Source organism: Procambarus clarkii, chromosome 57 (genome assembly GCF_040958095.1).
Source record: "Procambarus clarkii isolate CNS0578487 chromosome 57, FALCON_Pclarkii_2.0, whole genome shotgun sequence".
NCBI lineage: Eukaryota > Metazoa > Arthropoda > Malacostraca > Decapoda > Cambaridae > Procambarus > Procambarus clarkii.
Window position 1 is genome coordinate 10,890,598 of NC_091206.1, and position 26,119 is coordinate 10,916,716.

At 42.6% G+C, this 26,119-nt stretch overlaps 1 protein-coding gene across 3 annotated transcripts in view; it reads left to right on the forward strand.

Annotated features, from left to right (window-relative positions):
- LOC123745079 (DNA-(apurinic or apyrimidinic site) endonuclease 2) overlaps positions 1–26,119 on the forward strand; it is an 89,891-nt gene that overhangs the window by 43,684 nt on the left and 20,088 nt on the right. For all 3 annotated transcript variants that reach the window (XM_069306260.1, XM_069306259.1, XM_045725385.2), the window contains one exon: positions 18,644–18,771. In XM_069306260.1, coding sequence (XP_069162361.1) covers positions 18,644–18,771 — 128 coding nt within the window. The remainder of the gene's footprint in view (positions 1–18,643; positions 18,772–26,119) is intronic.

The window sequence follows — 26,119 nt, forward strand, 5'->3', positions numbered from 1 at the left end:
GCGATTCTCTCGATAAATCGGTGTAATTCCTATTTTGGGAATTTAGTGGTTTTCTCTTAGAAGAGAGTTGTGATTTTTTTTTATTTGTGTAAGATCACGGTTGTAGTGAGTCCGGGTCGAGGGTGTACTATAGGGTAGTTTAGAAGAGACGTGGCACACCAGGAATCACAGAAAATGTTTAACCCAGATAATTACCAGTCAGTGGGGACCAGTGGGAGTGGAAGTGGAAATGTAGAGGACAGCACCTCTTCCGACACCACTGGGGACCACCTAGGTACACCTCATCCGTCACTACAACAACCCCAACCCCATCCTCAATTCCCATACCAACCCCATCCTCAATTCCCATACCAACCCCATCCTCAGTTCCCATACCAACCCTTCCCCCAACCCCAGGCCACTCCATACCCATTCCAACCCCAGGCCACCCCATACCCATACCCATTCCAACCCCAGGCCACCCCATACCCACCCCAACCTCAATCCACACCCCAGCCTGAGGTCACCCACACCATACCTCAACCCCAACCTCAATCCACACCCCAACCCGAGGCCACCCACACCATACCTCGACCCCAACCCCAATCCGCACCCCAACCCCAGGCCACCCACACCATACCTCAACCCCAACCTCCATCCACACCCCAACCCGAGGCCACCCACACCATACCTCGACCCCAACCCCAATCCGCACCCCAACCCCAGGCCACCCACACCATACCTCAACCCCAACCCCAGGCCGCCACAGCCTTAGACAGGCAGATGTGCACGGAGACGCCGGGCACTCAGTTGTCGCCATACGTAGAGGCGTTAAGTAAAGGCGAGGGAGCCAAGCCGAGGAACTGTGGCGCGGGTTCATCAGGCGGGAAGCAGCCCACAGCTGCAAGTTCGAGCCACCCTGCGCGGGGTACCAACAGAGATCCGCGGAGGTGTTACTCCTGCTGGAAGCGCGGGCATATACAGAGGGATTGCGAAGTCACTCCTACGAAAGCATGAAAGCAGGCTCCTAGTGATGGTAGGCCTACTTTTGAGGTGAAAGTGGAAGGTGTGAGATTGACAGCTTTTGTTGATACAGGAAGCCAGGCGACGGTAATTAAAAAGTCAGCCTTCAGCAATTTTAAGTATGCACGTCTTCAACGTTGCGCAAAGACATTAACAGCAGTCAATGGGGAAAAGATTGAGATCGTAGGTCAAGGTACAGTTAATTTTGAGATTGATGGGGAATTGCAGCCTCACACATGTACGATCGTAGAGAACCTTGATTTTCCTGGTCACATCTTAATGGGAACTGATTTTCTGTCACGATTTAATTATTCCTTGTCTGCTCAAAAAGGGGCTAGGAACTGCAGGTTGCAGTTGGGACAGACTTCCTACCCAGTGGAGATGATCGACCATCCCCCAGTTGTAGCTTCAATTAAGAGGAAGCTGAAATATAATGCGCACTATCCAAAATTGATTTTTAAGTCTCTTCCAGACACAGTTAAGAGGTCATGCGCATTGCATGCATTGACTAAACAGAGTTGCCCACCACATTCTGTTAAATTTATTAAAGTAGCCGTGGGACGTCACATACAACCAGGTACCACCCTTCAGATGGCTGGGAGATGTGATAGTTTATTAATTCCTCATCACTTAGTTGTAGTGCTCGATAAAGGTGCACTCATTCCAGTTGTCAATCTTTCACATAAGACTTTTCGCTTCAGGGCAGGTGATAGGGTATCTCAGGGAACCATGGTGGAGGACACAGAAATCTTTCACCATGAGTCAGCTGAGACGCCAGCCGTCACTGCACAATGTAGTGCACTGAATATGTTGAACACTAAAACACCATCCAAAGTACAATACCAGACGAGAAATGTTGCACAGAATGTAGAGGAAGTGGAAAAATTAATTTCAGCACTTGATTTGCAACATGTTGCACAGGCGGATAGGAAGGCACTGAGAGGAGTTTTACGAAAATTCCCGAAATTGTTTGCGACAGAGGATGACCAGATTGGTCTCCTTGATAAGATCGAGCACACCATTCCAACTGGTGACCATTTGCCTGTGTACACAAGACAGTGGAGGTTGCCGGAACAGGCAAAGAACATTATCAGGGAGGAGTGCCAGAAAATGTTGAGACAGGGCGTGATAGAGCCTAGTACGTCACCGTGGCTCTCTCCTGTTGTGCTTGTTCGGAAACCGGACGGTAGTTATCGTTTCTGTGTTGACTACCGGAAGGTGAACGAACTAACTAAGGGTGATGTGTATCCGTTGCCCCGAATACAGGAGATAATAGATCAATTTGGTGCTGCTAAGTATTTCTCAACTCTTGACGCAAAATCGGCGTATTGGGCGATTCCGGTGGCAGAACAGGATAGGGAAAAAACAGCATTCTCGGATGGTAGGCACACTTATCAATTCCGTAGGATGCCGTTTGGTTTGAAGACAGCGCCTTCGTCGTTTCAGAGGGCCATCAACTTTATCCTTAGTCCGGTACTGGGTAGGCATTCTTTAGCGTACCTGGATGATGTTGTGATATATTCCAGGACGTTTGAGGAACACCTGCAGGACTTGACTGAGACTTTGAAGTTGTTAGATCAGGCAGGTTTCAGGCTGAATGTTCAGAAGTGCACCTTGGCGGCTCAGAAATTCAAATTTCTGGGGTTCCAGGTGTGCCCAGACGGTATCCGACCTGACCCAGATTCTTGCCGCGCCATTGCTGACATGCCTACTCCAAGGACAGCAAAGGACGTGCGTAGGTTTTTGGGGGCGGCCGGATATTTTCGTCGTCATATTGAAGGTTTCGCTGGCATTTCAGCGCCCCTGACTGATCTGACAAAGAAAAATGCGAAGTTTGTGTGGAAATCAGAACATGACGAGGCCTATCGCAAACTGAAAGACCAACTAATCACGACACCGGTATTGGCTATTCCTGATTTTGAGAAAGAGTGGGAAGTGCACACTGACGCCAGCGGTATTGCTATTGGCGGGTGCTTAATTCAGCGAGACGCAGATAATTTACCCCATCCAGTAGCCTATTTCAGTAGGAAGGTCAAAGGACCTGAAGTTCGCTATTCAGCTACGGATCGGGAGGCACTGGCAGTAGTAGAATCAGTTAGGTATTTCGAGCCTTACCTATTTCAGCGGCATTTTGTAATCTACACAGACCATCGAGCGTTAACACACATATTTAAAAAGCGAACGAAATGCCCACGAATGTCACGCTGGTCTCACGAACTTTCGGCCCACTCATTCCAGATCTTGTACAAGCCTGGTCCAGCACATGTTGTGCCAGATACGCTAAGTAGAAATATAGCGGCAATGCAGATTAATGAAAATATTGAAACCATTCCATCGGATAAAATGAGAGAATACCAGATGAACGAGCCGAGATGGAAAGAGATTATTGAGTATTTAGAAGGAGGAAAATACCCGAAAAAGAAAAAGAACGTACCTATACATGATTTTGAGATGAAACAGGGCGTCTTGTATTATGTTAATAGCCAGAATGATAGGGCAGTATTTCAGCTAGTTATTCCGGACGCGTTGCGGTCATCAGCGTTAAAGCTTGCGCATGCTTCAAAAATTGCAGGGCATCCGGGGATCTTTAAAACGCACTTTAAAGCAAAGTCTCTATTTTACTTTCCAGGATTACTTTCTGAGGTAATCAATTTCGTGAAGTCGTGCCCTCGTTGCCAGAGGAGGAAAGGTACCCTTAAGGTACAAGCCCCACTTCAGGAATTTCCTGAAATTCGTGAACCGTTAGATCGTGTGGGGGCCGATCTGATTGATTTACACCACAGTCATGCGGGTAACAGATACGTGTTGGTGCTAGTTGACCATCTGTCTAGATACACTACACTAGTTGCATTACCTCAGAAGGATTCTCGTACGGTTGCAGATGCGTTCTTGCGTAGGTTCGTTACTGTATTCGGACCTCCTAAAGTCTTAGTCTCTGACCGGGGTCAAGAATTCAATGGGAATATATTTAGAGAAGTTTGTAAGATTTTAGAGACAACTTCGGCTTTTACAACAGCCTACCACCCACAAGCAAACGGAATGACGGAACGGACTAATCGTTCAGTCAAGGATATGCTTGCAATCCTTGCTGAACATGATGCAAACACCTGGGATGAACACCTACCCTATGTTCAGTTCGCCTTGAATACTGCCATCCACCAATCAATTAACACCCAACCACTTCATTTGTTTACTGGTAATTCATGCAATTTCCCATCAGGTCTGCTTAACAGACATAATGTTGCATACGGGGAGGACTATCCTTCAGAGGTCCTTGGAAAAATGAGAAATGCATGGAATATTGCAGCTGAAGCGTCCAAGAAGGCACGGACTCGGTATGCTCATTTTTATGACAAGAAAGTGCGCCCTCTTGAGTTGACGGAAGGAAGCCTCGTATTGAGAGTGAATGAGGCTGCGCCCGCCAATCAGAGCAGGAAACTAGCTCCGAGGTGGCGAGGACCATATAGAGTAATTAAAAGGGCGGGGCCGGTTAATCTTGTTATAAAAGGAGTGTTCGAGGACCAGGTGGAAAGGACAATTCACGTAAATAAATTGAAACAATATCATGCTAGAGAGGAATTAGAACTGCCTTCAGCGGGTCTAGTTCCTGACTCAGCAGTGCTGACTCATGGCTTCACCGACGAGTCAGAAGATGAGGATGACCCTCTGTCATCGCTCATCAGTAGTCAGGTGCAGTCTCGCCACCCTATGGTGACGAGATCTCGCGCTATACAGTAAAGTAACTTCCCTAGTTAGTATAATTTAGTATTCATTAGATTTTCCTGTAAAGGCAATGAGATGTACTATGTCTATACTTAACTCAGGTAGCAGCTTTTACCGTGCTCTGGGGTTCCACCTCCACCAAACCCAGAGTATATCTATGCTTCCGCTGTGTTGTGTCTGTCTGTTCCCAGGTCTGATTGGTACACCGACCCAGTTGTTCCAGCCACACGTGAACCCTTGTCTGTAAAGACCGAGGGGGAAGGCACGTTACACAAGCCCTCCCCCCACCAGACCCAGTAACCCATACATCAGTTACTTTGGGGATGAGTGACTGTCCAAGAGTCACCCGGCCGACGCCTCACGTCACTAACGAGGTTGTCAGGGCCAGCGAGCTGTCCACATTATAGCAGTCACCGGAGGTGCCATACAACGCCGGGGTAGCTGTCTCGAGATCACCACTACCCACCTGCTGCGTCATCAAGACTGCAGCCATTCCAGCAGTGTTGGAGGAGAGGTCAAGAAATGGAAGCACGTAGCAGTACTCAAGAATTTCGCCGGAAGATTAATGATTACGTCATCTGAAGTAACAAGAAAGCGGAAGTAAGGCGGTCACAGGTGGAAGGCACGGTTTCCCTACAGAGTACCGGGACTCGCCAATAGAAGGTCGCAAAATTGTTTCCTTTGGCCTAAAGTCGGCGGTACGAGGGTATACACAGTTGGTGTTTACGGCCTAGTAACCTGGTGATATCAAGAAACGCCTGAGATGACGTGAGCAATGATGGAAGACGAGATTCACCTGTTCTGCAAACAAGCAACCCGCCTCTACGACCTTCTGACACCACTCCTGCTAAGAGACACCGTTGGTACATCCAGTCCTGCTCTGCTGTGGTCATCTGCGACGTCAAGTTTAACATCAAGACTGCCGTGTGAACTGTGATTGATATGAAGGCGTGTGGACTGTCGAGAGCAAGATTAATGGCCGAAGTAACAGTATTCTACAGCTGTCACTTGGCACTCAGCTCTACTACACTCTGTCGTCATTCAGGAGTACCGGATGGGAGTACAAGAGGACCAGGTATTGATGTCTACACATGAAGAAGCAAGATCGACACCGTCATCGTCAGCGACTACATTCAGCATCCAGCAGCATCGATTTTTTTTCTCGATTACTCAATATGAACAATTGATACAAACAACAAAGTTGGCTCTGAACATCTGTGTAAAGAACATCTGGACACTTTTGTTTAAATGTTGAAAAACAGAGTTAGAATCAATTCTTTATAAATGTTGAAAAACAGATTTAAAATAATCCTGGTATAATATATGAAAATTTTACTCTATAAATTGGTCAGTAATCAAAATCGAAGCCCCTGTGTAATTGTCTCAGCCCAGAACAAACGGTTATGGAAAATTATGTTGTGCTATTTTTTTTCAGAATGTTTGAACACAGGAGAGGCGGACCAATATAAACATTGACACTTCTAGTGAGTGAGAACACTTGGCTGTACAGTCAGCTGAAACCTGTGATATAGTATAGAATTTTTTTTTATATTTTTAGATACATGTAATAAACATTAGGTGTGTTCCTTAACATGTCAAGGTTGACATTGATGGGGAGTGGTTAGTACACGGACGTGAACTTGATAGTTCCGTAGTACGCTCCCGGATGACAAAGTTCAGTCTGAACTTATAACTTTAATGTTTGTTTGAGCACGGTGTGGTCGGCTCTAGAGGACACATGGACTTGGCTAGTGAAGAGCCAAGAGAGTTTAATAGCTAGTTTTTGATGGTAGAGTAGGGACATGTTATTTAGCTATGTCAGTAAGGGTAGGATGTATGTTTCCTGATATTGGAGGATTGCTGTCAGTTGACAGCTGAGAAATTTATGAAATATGAACATGTTCATTATGATGTTGGACTATTATTTGTCAAATTTTATTAGTTAGGTTAGCTTTTGTTTGTGGCATGAGTTGAATTGTGGGTTTGGATACTAAACCTCGTGAATTTTAACAAATTAACAAGGTTTACTAAGTGCTTGTGCGGGGGGGTTGTAACAAACTAGGCTGTTGTAAGAATTATTCCAGAAGGTTCCAGAAGTTCGAGTAGGGACCTGACCTCTCAACAACGCCCAGTCCCCTGGGAATTAGCAGGTCTGAGTCACAAATGGCGGGCATCTTTGTTCATAGCTGCGTATAATGAACCATCCTATAGTATTCAGTAATTTAGAGAAAATTAGCCTTTATTCATTTTGCATTAAAATTGTATTGTATAATAGTACTGGATACAATATCAAGAGTATTCTAATTATTGAGTTTAAGTCACCATCAGTGACGTCACGAATCAGATCTAACTTTTAAGGCGGAGTGACCGGCGGTCATAGGTCAGCAGGGTTGACATGTCTAGTATTTCTCAAAGTTCAATTAACCATTTTGGGGATCGGGAACAGCTCTGCCGTTAGATGTTTGTAATTTATTTCAGTAAAATAATTCAACCAGTCTGGATCAATTAAGTACAACAGAGTTTAATTGTTATAACTTAAACCTTGCTAGTAACTTGGTGAAACTTTGACTAGGCGGAAGGTTACAATGTTCTTGTCTGGGGTAGACCAGACAAGGAAGAGATCAGTGTGGTCACGGAAGCAGCTGGGAGAGGTCAAACATCTTACCTCTCCCCGAGACCAGCCCAACATCTTAGCTGGAAAATATAGAGGTATAGTTGCTATGGTTATGTATAGAAATAGTCTCATTTGCCATTCAGGTCAAGTAGGGAGTGTTAAAGTGACAGGGAGTGAACATATTTAGATTTTGTTTTAGTTTTCTTTTAATAAATTAAGTTAATAATTTGCATTTTTATTGTCTCCATTGGGTTATGTGTATACTTGTCCTGGTCACGTGGTCCACACGAGGCAGAGTTGTATTGGGCGCCGATTCTAACATCGAATCAGAATTATCATTACCGTGTAATTTATTCCACACTCAAGGTCATCGTATATAGTGGGGATCAAGCCCCTAGGTTGATTAATTAGCGTGATCGATCCAGACCTCGATCATTGCTCTTCTTTTTACTGGTCTGGTGGTGGCAGCGTAGAGGCGACTCTAGAGTTTTGTTCAGAGCCTAGGTCACGTCATACTGGGTGTAGAATCCTAAGTCGGTCAATCGTCTTAGGACCACGTGGCGTGGAGGTGGCTTTGGTAAAAGTTTTGGAGTCCCTTGGTAGAGAATAAAAAGTAAGAATACGGGTAGAGGGAGTAGAAGGTAGAGAAGATAAGAGAGAGGACCCAAACCCGTGTTACACTATGTCTTTCATCCCAATCACTCAGGCTAAGGGCTATCACTGACAAATCGCTCTCATCACCAGTATACTCCAGGGGAGTACCCGACGTGTCTTCACTCATGTCAATCGAGGTAGCATGGGTAGCCATGGTAAACAAAGAGAGGATAAGGGGGAGGATAGGGGACGGGCGCTTAGACCTTTGAAACCAAACACAAGTGAGAACCACACACTGACTTTTCCTTAACTTGCACTTGCCGGATGAACAAAAGAGCACGAAACCAAAACTTTACCTTGCAGGTGGCTGTCAACAATAAACCTGTAGATATCCTAGCATTCAATACAACTTTTCATTCCCCTTGGCTACACATAAACTTTAAGAATGTCACACATTAAAATATAAGCACGTGGTTATCACAAGGCACCTGAGATAAGTAAATTTGGTCACCACTTCACAGTGGTCACACAATGTATATAAATAAATTAAATTCTAAAAACAACATAAGGGCCCGAGAATTAGAGACGTATACTAGTAAAATAACCTGAAAATAGACAGTGCAATTGGCCACAGTTGTAGCATAGGTAAAATACTCCCTAGACTGAATATATATATGGTAAAGCTAGACACTACATGAGCTGCTACCAGTATAGGGATAGGTGCCTATGCACACAAATAATCTTGTTTAACTCCCAACTGACAAAATGGTGGAATACCTGAACTTCAGTTGGGCAATGAACTTATAACTTCAAACTTATAAATAAATAAATAAATGTTTATTTAGATAAGGTACATACATACAAGAGATTTTACAAAGAATGATGGATTTAGAGATAGAGCTAGTACATACAATGCCTAAAGCCACTATTACGCAAAGCGTTTCGGGCATGAAAAACTTAAATGACTAAAGCTTAATACTAATTGAGTATAAAGAATAAAATGTGTTGAGAACAAGTAAAAATAGAGATAAAAAAGGGGGGAACACGGCTGAAAAAGCAGCACAAATACAATTAGGTCGGCAAACAGCGTTGTTTAACCCTCAAACCGCGAATATCATATATAAATGATATCAGTGACAAAACCGAAACCGCGCACATCATTTATATATGATTTCGTGTCTAGCACTATAATTTAAACGCCCCGCCTGGGATAGGGGCAGCTATAGTATAGCCATGACCGATAGTTGCCAGATGCCACCTAGAAAAAAAATCCAGGTCAACATTCTTGGGTGTTACAGCATCAGTATTGAGCAAGCCACCAAGGCTGGCGCACCCAGCACGAGCTCACAGCACCGCTGTTCAGCTTGTGACCACAGCATCACTTACAAATGCCATAATATACTTGTTCATGCTATTATTTTGCAGTGATAGTATTACTGAAGCCCCCTGACTATGATAAAACTGACCAAGATTCTGATAATAGCAGGATTGTGGTGATATTTAGTGCTGTGCTACATGGAGGGAGGAGTAAGGCTGTGGAGGATGGGTTGTGGCATTGTCTTCTGACTGTGTGTGGCCACCATTTATTGACTGCACTCACCATACCAGCTTAGTGGTTCGCTATGGTGAACACAAATGTAGATACTTATATATAACGTGTGTATAGTGTGAGATAACAGCGAGAGGAGTAGGTTGGGAGCCGCCATTTTGGTGAGGGAGGAGCGTCGTCTGCATGACTTGGCATGTTGTTTACTGATTGCCACTATGGTCTTTGGGCACCATACCAGCTTATTTGTACAGGTATGGTGAATAAAACAAGTAGATACTTATATATAATGTGTGTATATAGCGTAATAACACCACAAAAAATATTGTTGGAGGAGAAATATTAGTGCGTCTGGCCTTGAGGGCGGCTGCCGATCAGCTGACTGTGTGAGTAGCTACGTTTTTGTGCCTTTACTCACCATACAAGCTTAGATGTACAGTTATGGTGAACAAAACATGTAAATGCGTATATATAACATCTGTGTATAGTGAATAAATGCAAAAACAGTATTGTGGGAGGAGAATGAGGGTGAGTGAGGTGGTGTTGAGGGAGGGAGTGGCAGCGGGTGGCTCGCTGGTGTTTGGCGGTTACTCCTCGTTGCTTTTTGACTCACAAGACCAACTTAGTAGTTCGTTATGGTGAACAAAACATGCAGATACTTATATATAACCTGTGTATATAGTGTAACAACAGCAAAACTATTTGTTTATTGTTTTATGAACATAATAATTGAATCACTAATATGCACACCATAATTTTGAGTACAGCGATGGTTCACACATTTTATTATATAAATATACCACAATTCACTGTATGGAATAATATTACTGCAAAAAAAAACTAAGAAAAATCAATCAGAGACATTGAAATAATTAGGTAATAATGTATTTGTGGCAACTGCCGTTTGACAGCTCGGGTGGAGTAGACCTTGTCTGGCGAAGGCTCTGCCAACGTCCCTTTTTGCCACACTTCCCTACCCTATTGCGGCTAAAATATGCTACCTACAATTTTTTTGTTATTTTTTCCGTGATCAGGGAACAAAAATGAACACTTCTATAAGACGAAAGAATTTTTTGGATTTTTTTTTTTTTGTTGCGCCTGTGGGTGTGAATTCCATTTGGGCCCCTAGCGGTTTGAGGGTTAAAAAAAACAGACATGGGTTGACAATAGAGCGGTATGGTAGGTTACAGGGAATTTATTAGGTAGTGCTTCGTTGTTATCTTAAACTGGTTGAGAGAGGTACAGTCTTTAACATGGTTGGGAAGGTCATTCCACATTCTGAGTCCCTTGATTTGTAGAGCATTTCTAGTTTGATTAAGTCGTACTCTTGGAATATCAAAACTGTATTTATTTCTTGTGCTCATGGGTTCAGTTACAACCTTCCATGAAGCTTTTGAGGTCAGGATTGGAATTACAGTTCAGCGTTTTATATATGTATAATACACATGAGAGAATGTGCAATGACTTAATATCTAACATATTCAGAGATTTGAGTAGGGGTACCGAGTGATGTCTGGGGCCAGAGTTGGATATTGTCCTAATAGCAGCTTTGTGTTGAGTAACTAGAGGACGTAAATGATTTTGGGTAGTAGAACCCCAAGCACAAATACCATAGTTGAGATATGGATAGATGAGGGAGTAATAGAGAGTCACCAGGGCAGGGTGGGGTATATAATATCTGATCTTAGAAAGAATTCCAACAGTTTTTGAAACTTTTTTTGATATATTTAGAATGTGTCCCTGGAAATTCCACTTGTGGTCAATGAGAACGCCAAGGAATTTGCCATCTAATTTGTTACAAATTTGGGTATTGTTTATTCTGAGATTTATTTGATTAGAGGATTTATTGCCAAACAGAATATAAAAATTTTTGTCAATGTTAAGGGTGAGTTTGTTGGCACTTAGCCAAAGATGGACTTTATTTAGTTCAGTATTTACTGTGGCATTTAGAGCATGGGGGTCAGGACTGGAGTAAATGAAGGTTGTGTCGTCAGCAAATAGAATTGGTTTGAGGTGTTGGGAGGCATTTGGAAGGTCATTAATGTAGATGAGAAAGAGGAGAGGGCCAAGTATGCTGCCCTGAGGAACACCGATGTTGATGGGTAGTGTGGGAGAAATTGAATTATTCACAGAAACATACTAGAGCCTGTCAGTAAGGTAAGATTTGAGGTATTGCATGGAGTGTCCTCTGACCCCATAATGATGTAATTTAAGAAGAAGGTTTTGGTGGATGACAGTGTCAAAAGCCTTACGCAGGTCCACAAATAACCCAACAGGGAACTCATTTTTGTCAAGAGCTGCATGAATCAAGTTAATCATACTAATAAGTGCATCGTTAGTGCTTTTTTGGGGGGTCTAAAGCCATATTGACAAAAGCTAAGTATATTGTGTTTGGCTAGATAAGAGTAAAGCTGCTTGTAGATTAGTTTTTCAAAATTTTTTGACAAGTTAGGCAGGATTGATAGAGGTCTGTAGTTGTTAACATCTGTGAGATCACCACATTTGTGGACAGGGGTTACTCTCGCTTTTTTTAGAATATCTGGAAAGGTTTGGAGTTCAAGTGACTTGTTGAAGAGCAATGCAATAGCAGGGGCTTAAGATCTGGAGGCTTTTTTGTAAAATAAAATTGGTATCTCCTCAAGGGCATTAGACTTGGTTTTAAGGGAAAGGATTATCTCATTGACGTCAGTGGAATTAATAGGCTTTAGGTACAGATACTGTGGATAGTTACCTGTAAGATAGTCCTTAACATCAGTACTGGAAGATGGAATATCATTTGCAAGGGATGACCCAATGGAAGAGAAGAACCTATTGAACTCAATAGCAGAATCAGAGGCTGAAAGCTGACCATCGTTATTGGACAGGAGTGTTGGTTTGCCAATATTTGTGAAATTATGCTCCAAGTTTTTTTAATGTTGCTCTTTATTTGGGTAAATTTATCTTCGTAGTATTTAGTTTTGGCTCGTCTAATTATCTTAGATAGCAATAACGAGTAATTCTTTGAGAATTCTTTGGAGACGGTTCCTAACCTATACTTCTTCTCAAGGTCATGTTTTTTATTAATGGATTTAAGTATTCCCTTTGTAAGCCAAGGATTGTTAAGCCTTTTGGTTGTGACTTATTTTGTAAGCATAGGACAGTGGGTGTTATAAAGGCTAAGAGTTTTTTGAAGAAAAGATTGCACTGCTAGGTTGATGTCCCTTATGTTGCCTAACTCAGACTCCCAGTTGACATTATCAACAGCAGTTGTTATAAAGGTACTTAAGGTTGTTCACTAACACAAAAAGGGCCTGGGAGTTAGGTAAGGAAATGTCATAAACAATGTCTTATAAACTATTAAGGTAAGTTTTAAACTGTAAAAAATTTTGTGGTAATGTGACCCAACCGGCCAAAGCTCGCATGGGTTTACCCAGATGGGATTCCGTAAACTGCTGTGTAAGGTACAGAATTAAAAGCCGTACCCTAGAGTATCGCTAACAACACCCGCTCTTACTTTCTTATAAATAATGGAAGTGCAGGGATCTATATAGCAATAATCACCAGTTCTAACTACAGGGGACAAGTAATACACCTTGGGTACAATTTTACAAAAGAGTTTTTATTTAAAACATACCAGATTTCCTCATACTGATTAGAGCCGGAGAGGGGGTGTACTTGGATCCACAACAGGATTGATACAGATAAAGGGGGGGGGGGGGAAGGTTCCTTCCCACCAACACACACCTCAGAAGACCACTGGCATAAGGGACCACACATGATGGTTTAGGACTCTACAAAACACTTTTGCGTTTTGGGCGAGCAAGCATTTCTCCTAATCTAGTGGTTTTGGACATTCCGCGGGAGCTTGCGGGAGCGTGCGGTAATAGTGAAAGGTGTGGACTCTTTTTCAACTTTGTCACCTTAATTCTCGTCCTAGGTTTTTCAATTTTATATCAATGTGTTCGCAATAGAATGCTCGACAGAACTCGATGCAAATAAACTCAAAAAGCCCGGCTTACCACCCACAGCAAGCAGAGAAAGTTACCCAGGAGCGCACTAGAGCGATAAAATGAGTTCTCTCCTTTCACGTTGGTCACCTCAATTTTCGTCCTAGGTCTTTCATTTTGGTATCATTGTGTTCGCAATAAAATTCCTAACAGGAGTATATGCATATGTTCTTAAAAACCGTGGTGCGCTCCACCTGCCGATGTGATGAATGCAGGTGATGAGAGCAGGGAGGAGCACCGGGCTGTCCATTAGAGAGCGCGCGGTAATACTGAGAAGTGTATACTCTTTTCAACTTTGTCACCTTAACCCTCAAACCGCTACGGGTCCAAATGGCTTTAACACCCACAGACGCAAAAAAAAATCTCTCGTCTTATAAAAGTGTTAATTTTTGTTCCCTGATCACAGAAAAAATAACAAAAAACGTAGGTGGCACATTTTAGCTGCAATATGGTAGGGAAGTCTGGCAAAAAAGGGGCATTGACAGAGCCTTCGCCAGACGAGGTCTACTCCGCTCGAGCTGCCAGGCAGCAGTTGCCACAAATATATTATTTCCTAATTATTTCAATGTCGCTGATTTTTTCTTAGTTTTTTGCAGTAATATTATTCAATACAGTGAATTGTGATATATTTATATAATAAAATGTGTGAACTATCGCTGTACTCAAAATTATGGTGTGCATATAAGTGTTCAATTATGTTCATAAAACAATAAACAAATAGTTTTGCTGTTATTACACTATATACACAAATTATATATAAGTATTTGCATATTTTGTTCACCATAACGAACCACTAGGTTGGTCTTGTGAGTCAAAATGCAACGAGGAGTGACCGCCACACACCAGCCAGCCACTCGCTGCCACTCCTTCCCACAACACCTCACTCGCCCTCATTCTCCTCCCACAATACTGTTTTTGTATTTATTCACTATAAACAGACATTATATATAAATATTTACATGTTTTGTTCACCATAACTGTACATCTAAGCTTGTATGGTGAGTAAAGGTACAAAGACGTAGCTACTCTTTAAAAAATGTGCTTCTTAAGATGCAGCGGTTGTGTGGTTGCACCACACAACCGCTGCATATTCTAGCTTTGGCCTAACAAAAGTCGTGAACAATTTCTTTAATATATCGCCATCCATGTATTTAAAAGCAATTCTGAAGTTAGAAAGCATGGCATAGGCTCCTCACACAATATTCTTTGTGGTCCTCAGGTGATAGTTTTCTATCTAGAACCACTCCTAGATTTCTTTCTTTATCAGAATTCCTTAAAGATTTCTCACATAATATATAGGTTGTGTGGGGTCTATGTTCTCCTATTCCACATTCCATAACATGGCATTTATTAACATTAGATTCCATTTGCCAAGTGGTGCTCCATATACTTATTTTGTCCAGGTCATCTTGAAGGGCATGACAATCATCTTAAGTTTCTTATCCTTCCTATTATCTTAGCATCATCAGCAAACATGTTCGTATACAGAATTATATGAACATGTTTGCTGATGATGCTAAGATAATAGGAAGGATAAGAAACTTAGATGATTGTCATGCCCTTCAAGAAGACCTGGACAAAATAAGTACATGGAGCGCCACTTGGCAAATGGAATTTAATGTTAATAAATGCCATGCTATGGAATGTGGAATAGGAGAACATAGACCCCACACAACCTATATATTATGTGAGAAATCTTTAAAGAATTCTGATAAAGAAAGAGATCTAGGGGTAGTTCTAGATAAAAAATTATCACCTGAGGACCACATAAAGAATATTGTGCGAGGAGCCTATGCCATGCTTTCTAACTTCAGAATTGCTTTTAAATACATGGATGGCGATATACTAAAGAAATTTGTTCACGACTTTTGTCAGGCCAAAGCTAGAATACGCAGCAGTTGTGTGGTGCCCATATCTTGAGAAACACATCAACAAACTGGAAAAGGTTCAAAGACATGCTACTAAGTGGCTCCCAGAACTGAAGGGCAAGAGCTACGAGGAGAGGTTAGAGGCATTAAATATGCCAAAACTAGAAGACAGAAGAAAAAGAGGTGATATGATCACTACATACAAAATAGTAACAGGAATTGATAAAATCGATAGGGAAGATTTCCTGAGACCTGGAACTTTAAGAACAAGAGGTCATAGATATAAACTAGCTAAATACAGATGCCGAAGAAATATAAGAAAATTCACTTTCGCAAACAGAGTAGTTGACGGTTGGAACAAGTTAGGGGAGAAGGTGGTGGAGGCCAAGACTGTCAGTAGTTTCAAAGCGTTATATGACAAAGAGTGCTGGGAAGACGTGACACCATGAGCATAGCTCTCATCCTGTAACTACACTTAGGTAATTACATTCTGAGACGCCTCCGACTAAGCACATAAATTATGTTATATGTTATATTAACAAATGTTATATTAACAAATGTCAAAAAGGTTCATTAGGCAGGTAGGCTGCTCCATTATAACAATTTTTCTTTGTTTCAAATGTGTTCCATTTGTTTTGCATTTGTCATTTACGTCTCAATAATCGAGCAGCCTACCTTACATACACTGAACAAACCCTTATGACATTTTCCTTTCTTCAAATGTGTTCAATATTTATTTTTCATTTGTCTTATAGCAAAAGGTTCATTCGGTGGTCGGCAGGTAGGCTGCTCCATGTTTCTTACATAAAAAAAACATAAATAATAAAAAAAATGAAGAATTTTGAAAACCAGAACAAATGTCAAAAAGGTTCGCTTGGTGGTCTACAGGTATGCTGCTCCATGTTTCTTAAATAAAAAAAAAAACGAAAAATAAAAGAACTGTTGAAACAATTTGAAAAATGAACAAATGCCATAAAGGTTCGTTCAGTGTTTGTCGGGTAGGCTGCTCCATTATTGAGACGTAAGTGACAAATACAAAACAAATGGAACACATTTGAAACAATGAATGATTGTCATAATGGAGCAGCCTACCCGACAAACACTTAACGGACCTTTTAATATGAAAGCCAAGGGCTGCTGGCTGGGTTAGAACTGCGTGAGCAACCATTTGTGGCACACATACCTCTGGCTCCCAAACACGTGTCCGACACGGTGTTGAAAGATTGCGCTCAGTCGGTGAAATTCAGACCTTATTATTTGAAGAACATAAGAGTCATAATATTGGTGAAGTTAGGCGCAATAAGGACGTAACACAATGGTCGGATGCAAGTGATACAGCACCTATGAGCATGATACAACGAGCGTATCCAGTTGTAGCTCTGAGCCCCACCTATGCCATCTCCAATTTATATAGATGATACATAGATGAATCGTTTTCTGCGTTCAGTGATGATGCATCTGATACAAGTAGCATAGATGAACAGTGTTAGCGGCTACCATGGTGGTGTTTTCCAGATATTTTCAAGAATACCTGAATCTCTTCCTGACTGACGGACACTCTTTGAGGTTAGCAAAATCTCTTCCTGTGTGGGACCTTACAAAGTGATCTTTACAAGACTACCTTACAAATTGATATTTTCCTATAATCTTTTCAATACTACCTTATGCTTTACAAGCTTGGCTACATACCACCTACAAATACTAAAGCCAAGGGTGCACGCGAGTGTGTTATTTGCAAGCACGCAGAACAATGAAACAGGAAGCAAAAATTTATCTGTAGCTGGTGCAACGCGAGCAAAGTCGTGCTGTGTACCGTGGACTACTTCGTTGATTATTACGCACCTCCAAAATACCGAGTGTGTTACTGTGTAAATAGTATGTGAATCTGTACATATTGTAATTTTAGTGAATTTTTACCACTTAATATTGTGACAATAAACATTTATTGTGGACACATTACTGACACATCTATCACAGTTCCATGGAAAATTTTGAACATTCTACCGTATACATATTGTAAAGGTCTTAAATGTGCATCATATACGATAAAAGAAACAAATAAAACCGCATTGGAAATACATAGAAAAAATATTTGAAAATATATGTGTGGCAACACGCAGTGCTTGAATGGCCTGCACGACCGTGTCTGGGAGCCTCACACATGGGCGACCAGCTCCTCATGACGTCACAGGGCACCTTGTCCACGTCCTTACAGTCAAAGTAAGTGGAATTTGGTAATTATTTTTACATAGACATGTTCAAGGAAGGTAATTTATCATTTTACAAAGAAAAATGATTTTTTTGGGTACATTTGATGTCATGCACACTAGGGGAATTTCACAATAAACACAGTGCATCACAGTGGTTAAATGGGGACATTCATTTTGTATGACGTCCGTTTCACATGACGAACACGGAATGGATTAAATTCGTTATTCGAGGTACCACTGTACTTACTGGGCACCTAGGGAAGGTAGCCCTAGGTGCCCATGCAGCCCCAGTACTCCTGTGTTACTCCTGGCTTGCACACCACCAACATGGTAATAACACCGCTAAGCAGCACTGCACAAATAGTGGAGCCAGTGCGATCGACGGTCACCAACACAACAGTCTCTTGAACTGAGGAGAGTTGCCGGCATGGAGGTCTGGGACCCCCCCGTCCCCCTCCCGAGGAGGGGGGGTTGCGAAGACGGATGCGCGGCGGTTGTGGTGACATCATGTTTGTTTCCTTGTTTTTAATTGAGGAGTTCTGTTTGCTAGTTCGGCTTTTGATTTGCAATTTTTGACCAGCAGTAGTTTGTTTTGGAATTCCTACCTTTCAGGGTGCCTGACCTGGTAGATGGCAGACAAAGACTGCTTCCAATTACACGGGGGGTGTCTTTAGGCCATTGCTCCTCGTGCTTCTCTTGAGGGGGCCAGGTTCTGGCTCTGGTCCCTGGTAGGCCTAGAACTCCTTCGATTGACTGTTGCCACGATCTAATATATACACATCAGCCTGGTATAGCTCTGGGGAGCTGAAGGGGCTCTCCACAGAAATACATATTAAATAGATTTTCTGTGATTTTTGTTTTGTTGATAGTGGATGTAGGACCTCTGTTATTTTCACATGGAGGGGAGGGACAGCCTGGGGCTGATGGGTAGAACGAATTCCACTTTGAAACGAATCGGCCTCGCCCCATATAGTTCGTTCATGTCAGGATACACTGTATGTATGTATGTATGTATTGAGTGGTTTCAGGAAAGATACTCCCATCATATACGTGTGTATTGTGCAGTTTAAGGGTTAATTTGTTTTGTATTATTTTTTCAGGCATTTATGATGGTGAGCTACGTGATGGAAGTGGAACAGTTGAGGCTCTGCCAGCTGAATGGGAACGGGAGGAATTGAAGGATCTTGATAGCGAAGGCCGTGCTGTTATCACACAACATCTCATTAAGGTACTATGCATCTAAAAAACCCAGCATTGAATGCAATTGAAATGCTTCTTTTTGGTTGGGCCTCTGTGTCTTGCTTGCACACCAAGTATGGCATTACAGTGCATGCATGCAAAGCAGACATTAATGCCTGAACTGCACCAGCCAACAAATGTCATGTTGAGAATAGTCTGTTTTTTTTAATTAGGCTATATTTTAATGTTTTTTAATGTTTTCATTGCTCTTTGTGTTTTGAAACGAAAACAGTTTAGTTTGGAAACATTTTGACATTAATTTTACCAGAACATTTATAAAAACCAGCAAAAATATGACCTTAACAATTGCACTCTGAAGTTTTTTCCATAAATAGGTGTGCAGTGCAGGGGTTAAAATTAAACTTTGAAACAATATAGTATCCACTCGATTTAACGGCCCATACAGGGCTGTACCCTGGTCGTTATTTCCGGAGCTCCGGCATTTTCGAAGTTAAGTGTTGGTAATTTTTCAAGTAACATTCAGGTAAGATATATTTTATACAGACAGCCACTGGGTCCACCACTCTAGTGCCTTCTACCCTGTGACGTCACAGATTCACGGCACATTGTTTTGTCACGAGGCTGGAGTATTCATTCAGTGACTTTGTTGGACATATCTGCACAATCAAGGAACATCCGAGCACCATGTTGGCTCCAAATGCACTCGTTGTGTCAGTGATTGCTGACTGGTGGGTGGATGGCTAAGCAGGCAGGGATGGAGAGGCTGATGCAGGCGATGAGTCACAATAACGTGGCTAAAGTATGTTGACCAGACCACACACTAGAAGGTGAAGGGACGACAACGTTTCGGTCCGTCCTGGACCATTCTCAAGGCTGAAATGTAGACAGGCAGGCAGGGAGAGGCTGGGAGGTAGGCAGGAAGGGAGAGGCAAGGAGGAAGGGAGGGAGGCAGGCAGGCAGAGCTTGGGAGGGAGGGAGGCAGGCAGGCAGAGGCTGGGTGGTAGGCAGGGAGGGAGGCAGGCAGAGCTTGTGAGGGAGACAGGCAGGCAGAGGCTGGGTGGTAGGCAGGGAGGGAGGCAGGCAGAGCTTGGGAGGGAGGCAGGCAGGCAGGCAGGCAGAGGCTGGGTGGTAGGCAGGGAAGGAGGCAGGCAGGCAGAGGCTGGGTGGTAGGCAGGGAGGCAGGCAGGCAGAGGCTGGGTGATAGGCAGGGAGGGAGGCAGGCAGAGGCTGGGTGGTAGGCAGGGAGGGAGGCAGGCAGGCAGAAGCTGGGTGGTAGGCAGGGAGGGAGGCAGGCAGGCAGAGGCTGGGTGGTAGACAGGGAGGCAGAGGCTGGGTGGTAGGCAGGCAGGCAGAGGCTGGGTGGTAGGCAGGCAGGCAGAGGCTGGGTGGTAGGCACGGAGGGATGGAGATGGATGGTAGGATGGAGATGGATGGAGGGATGGATGGATGGAGGGAGGGAGAGAGGGATGGAGCTTTGGGTTTGAGGTGAAGCAGAGAGAGCATGTGTATGGGAAGTATGGAGGGGAGGGGGGTGTCGGTGGTGGGGAAGGGACCGGCTCGCTGATACGCCTAACACACTTGACGCAGTTAACCAGATGTTTGGATGGAAGGAAGGAGGGAGGGAGGGAGAAAGGGAAGAAGAGAGGAAGGAGGGAGGAAGGGAAGGAGGGATGGAGGGGGAGGGAGAGATGGAGGGAGGGATGGTTGAATGGAGGGAGGGAGCTGAGGAGGGAGGGAGGGATGAAAGGAAGGAGGGAGGGATGGATGGAAGGAAGGAGGGAGGGAGGGAAGGAGGGAGGAAGGGATGGAGGGGGGAAGGGATGGAGGGGAGGGAAGGAAGAAGAGATGGAGGGAGGGAGGGAAGGAGGGAGGAGGGGGGGATGGAGGGAAGGAGGGAGGGAGGGAGGGAGGGATGGAGGAAGGGAAGGAGGGATGGAGGGAGGGAGAGAGGGAGGGAGGGAGCTGGGAAGGAGGGAGGGATGGTTGGATGGAGGGAAGAGGAGAGGGCGGGAGGGAGGGAGGGAAGAAGTGAGGGAGAGAGGGATGGAGCTATGGCTGTTGAGGTGAAGCAGAGACAGAGCGTGTGTATGGGAAGTATGGGGTGGGGAGGAGGGGTGTGTCTGTGGTGTGGAAGGGACTGGCTCACTGATAAGCCTAACATACAGTAGTTGACCCAGTTGACCAGATGTTTCTTAATTAAATTCTGGATGTACATCATATATATTTTTGCTTACATATTTTGTTTAGTAATATTATTAGGATAATAAAAAGTTATAAAATACTTGTTTCATGAATGCTTTATTGTATTAGATGGAGATTCTCCAGGCTGTTTCTGGCTGGCTGGCAATCTACTGAGCCATTTCCCAGAAGGGTCTTGGGTGGAGGGGGAGGCAGAAAATGAGGGTGTAGGGGGAGAGATTCAGTGAGGGTGAGGGAGGGGATGAAAGGGGTAGGCGGCCTGCTTGCCATGTGAGGACCCTCTGATGCCTAGACAAACTCATTACCGACCTTCGGTAATGTCGACCGCCAGACCATTATATAAGGCTCTAAATACCGGTCGTTATTACCGGCAGATCGGTATAAAAGAGGCTGTTAAATTGAGTGGATACTGAGTAAATGGCACCTCAATAATCTGGAAAAAACTGGGGTCTGCTAGAGCCAGTGACTCAAGGAGTAGTCCACACTTGGGAACATCAGTGATAGGACTGAACCCTGTTGACTTGGGAAACCAGAGCTCCTGGTGGTTCTATTACTTGGCTGTGGCTAGCTGGAACTATGGGATTTACAACCCATTCTCGCACTTTCTTACAGTCAATATTGACTTATTAAATAAGTGCATATGTGACATACTAATTTATTGTGAATATTTTAGTTTACCTTGAAAAGCTTCATAGAAAACACCGACCTTACCTAACCTTCTTAGTATGTTAAGATAAGCATCTTATTGCTTCGTAATTACAATTATTACTTAACCTATACCTATAATAGGTTAAGTAATAATTGTAATTACAAAGCAATAAGATGCTTATCTTAACATACTAAGAAGATTAGGTAAGGTCAGTGTTTTCTATGAAGCTTTTCGAGGTAAACGAAAATAGTCACAATAAATTAGTATGTCTCGCATGCACGTATTTAATAAGTCAATATTGACTATACGAAAGTGCGAGAACGGGTTGGGGATTCAACCTAAATTCTGAGTGGATTGTTTGTAGTTGTGTTTGCTGCTCATTTCTGCTGTGTTAACCTTGCTCTGTCTTTTTTGCTTTTCTTACTTTCTGGATGTTTCTTTGGTGAGAGTGATCATAACAAACCTCTCCTCCCTGAGAATCTGTGAAGGGACCAGGTTCTGGATTTGGTCTCTGATAGGCCATTGAGTACTCCTTAGGCTGATGCAATTACCTGAATGTAGTTACAGGATGAGAGCTATGCTTATGGTGTCCCGTCTTCCCAGTACTCTTTGTCATATAACACTTCAAATCTACTGATGGTTTTGGCTTCCATCACTTTCTCACTTAGCTTGTTCCAACCGTCTACCACTCTGTTTGCAAAAGAAAACTCTAATGTTTCCTTGAATCTTTGTCTTCTTGTTTGTGATGTTGCAGGTTTAAGGAATTACTCCTTGTCAATTTGGTAGAGTCCTATTAGAATTTTGTATGTGTTCATATTACCTCTCTTTTATCTTAAAGTTTTGGCATGTTTAACCACCGTGCTGCACCGAGTTTATTGAAAAATTTCCCCCATGCGCATGAAATCAAGTGTTCCCCCCCCCCCCCCAAAAAAAATATCTTATTAAAATAATGAATTCCCTTCCCCGAACAAGTTTATATAAAAATAAATGTCAAATTCCATTATTTTGGCTGTGAGGACTGGGACAAGGTGCGCTATGACGTCATCAAGGGCTGGTCGCCCATGCGGGACTCGCCGAGACACGGTCGCGCAAGCCATTCAAGACCCGTCAGTTGCCACAATTATATTTACAAATATTATATCTATGTGTTTTCAATGCTTTGTAATATTTTTTTCATATCGTATCAGATGTATATATATGTGTCCAGACAATGTATATAAAGTTTAACGTTCATAATGTTCCGTGGAACTGTGATACATGTGCCACAAATGTTTCCTCAATAAATGTTTATTGTTGCAATATTACTTGTTCTACATTCACTAATAATACATTATATACAGCTTCACACACTATTTACAAAGTAACACACTGTATTACACTCTTAGTACTTAGCAAGCGAGTGATATTCAAAGAAGCAGTCCATGAGACACAACGGGACTTTGCACTCGACGCATATGGTACACACAGATTTTCGCTTCTCGGTTTTCGTTCTGAGTTCGTGCAAACAATGCACTCACGTATGCCTTTGGCCTTAGTTCCTGTAGGTGGTAAGTAGGCAGGCTTGTGAATTGCAAAGGCCTCTTTACCAACCAGTCTGTTGGAAACTAAATGTGCTCTGGTTGGGGCATGATAAACTGTCCTTACCCTATCTTCCTGGCCATACTTGACAAGCAATTGCGACAGCAGATCATGACCAAACACTCGAATTGATGGTTTTTTGCCCGTTTTCATCAAAAACATGTTGAAATAGTTGAGCACTGTCATGTCCACAAGATGAAAGAAGAATTTCCTTGTCCACTTTACACTTTTGTGGACACACGGTGACACCAACCATCATGTCACATTTATCTACAAGTCTCATATTTATATTGTAGTCAATGATACAATCTGGCTTGTACAATGATCCATCACCTCGATACCTCACTTTGCCACTGTCAAGCGTGTCACCAGTGTGAATAGTTGACAACATATTGACTTCACGTTGTCTTTCCAACGCACTGCTAATATTTTGTCACATTTTCTGAGTTCACAATCACCTACACCAATAATATTTTCAAAAACTGGCATTTCTTTTCTGTGCCTTTACAGAAAAAGTCTTTACAGTGCCAAACACTCCTGTGTTATGTTCAGGCAAGAACTTTGTTAGCAAGGGGCTCGTATAATAATTGTCAGTGTACAGAATGTGCCCCTTGTTCAACAGTGGTTTCATTAACGTCTTCACTACACTGCCAGAAAACCCGTGAGGATCCTCTGCGGGTATGTCTACGTCTGTAGCAGAATGTAACATATCGATCACCATTCCGGTTTCACAGTTGCACAGTACAAAAAATTTGAGGCCAAAATGGTGCCGTTTCGATGAGATAGTACTGTTTGAAGAGAAGTCCCTTGAACTAGGGATTCATCAGTGACAACATTCTGTCCAGGTACAAAATAATCACGAAATTTACCTCTGATATCATTGAACACTTTTTGCACTCTCCAAAGTCGATCATTTCTATAAAAAATTTCAAGGTTTTCAAAGTGTAGGCACCGTAGTAGTATCAGGAACCTGTCTTGTGACATGTATTTGTTGAATAAAGGTGATGGAACAGCAGCTTCTTTGTTCCAATAACAAAGTATGACATGCTTCACCGAATGTTTCTGGAGCATACATAGAGCAAAGAACACATACAGCTCAGCCATGGTGGTGTCCTTCCAACGTATCATACGTGAAGCCTGTAATATGCCACCTTCAATAAGTTGCCCTGCATATCTGTTGGTTTCGGCAACAAGATGTTGCATGAACTGTTCATCAAAATATGCAAGAAAATATTCCATTTCCATCATGTCTTCACCTTGTGTACAGGAACATAGGTGCAACCCTGACATCACTATCATCAAATTGAGGTTTGTGTGGTACAAAAATATCAGTCCTCCCACACAAATTCACCTGTTCTCCATGCCATTTTTTGGGTGAGCCCCGGAGGCTCCCTGGCAACCCTCCCTCTCACCGGTCGGCAGTTTTTTCCCGTTGGTTGAAGCTTAGCTTCCGAACTAATGCTAGGCAGTCGGTGTGGAAGGTCCGGGCTCCCCCCCTCCCCCTCTCGGGGCGGGGAGGGCTGCGCGGACGATCAGCGCGGCAGTAAAGTGTGATGTTTGATTATTTGCCTGTTTCCTTGGGATTGTAGGGAGTTTCTACCTCTCTGTTCATTTTTTTTGTTTTAGTTTTTTACCATGTGGGGTTTGTTTTGGTATGCCTACCTTTCTGGGTGCCTAACCCCGGTCGATGGCAGATAAGGAAAACCCCAACCACAAGGGGGTTTTCCAGGGCTATTGCAGGTCTGAACTCCTTAGCTAATGTTCTGGTCTAATATAACATACATTAGCCTGATAAGCTCCAGGGAGCCTCCGGGGCTCGTCCCAGATAATGGCATTTCATTACATTCAACGCTGGTTTTTAAGGATTTCACTAATTTCTTTGTCATCCTCAGTGTATGAACCTTCACCAATACGAATAGGTCCATTAATGGCAGTGTTTTTGCTTTTGATTTAGCATATGTGAAGAAATATTTTGGGTTTTTCTTTATTTCTTGAAGTGCTTTCTGTTCTAGTTGCCTTTCTTCAATCTCATAGGAATGCTTCAGTTTCTGTTCAATTTCTTCAATCTCCCTGTTTAAATTATTTCTTCTTTGTAGGGAGAGTCGTGTCTGCTTAAGCATTTTCGTTAATTTCTTCCTTCTTTTGTAATGTCGTCTGCGTTCTCTTTCTACATTTGACCTCTTTCTGGCTTTCCTCAAAGGAACATGTTTCAGACAGACTTCATATGCTTCTGAAGTCAGTTTTTCTATTCCTTGTGTAGGATTTTTATTTCTTAGAACATTTTCCCATTGAATGTTTGTAAGTTCCCTGTTTATTTTCTCCAAGTCTATCCTTTATTATTAAAATTTAATTTATTGAATAATTTATTGAATAACAATTTATTGAATTGTTTCTCTTGGGCCTACTACCGTTATTAATGTTAGTTTGCACTTCAGTGAGCTTGTGGTCTGAGTATGTAGTGTCTGAGACAGTAATGTCTCTGATTAGCTCATTATTGTTCGTGAATATCAGGTCCAGCGTGTTTTCGTTCCTAGTTGGTTCTGTAATCTGTTGACTGAGCGAGAATTTGTCACAGAATCTCAGTAGTTTTCTGACCTGTGGTTGGTTATTTCCAGGTTGATTTCCTGCTATAATGTTATTGTTTACTATTCTCCATTTTAACCCTTAAACCGCTAACTGTTAAATAGCAAACATCCCCAGGGCGCTCAAGAAAAAAATTGTTATGAAAAAATTATTTTTTCTTATGACATTGTTAATTAGCCTTCAGGAAGAACAAAAATCCAAATAAAAAGTCTCTAGCTCTTGTGGTTTAGCTGTAGTGGCTTGGAGAAGTTGCATATTTTTAGTTGAGGTGCCGCATAGGAATAACTTTGTTGATTAATTTTCATTGTTTCTCAATTTATTAATTTAGTCTTTTCATGCTAACAGGTTGTATTTGTGAGTCAAAGTT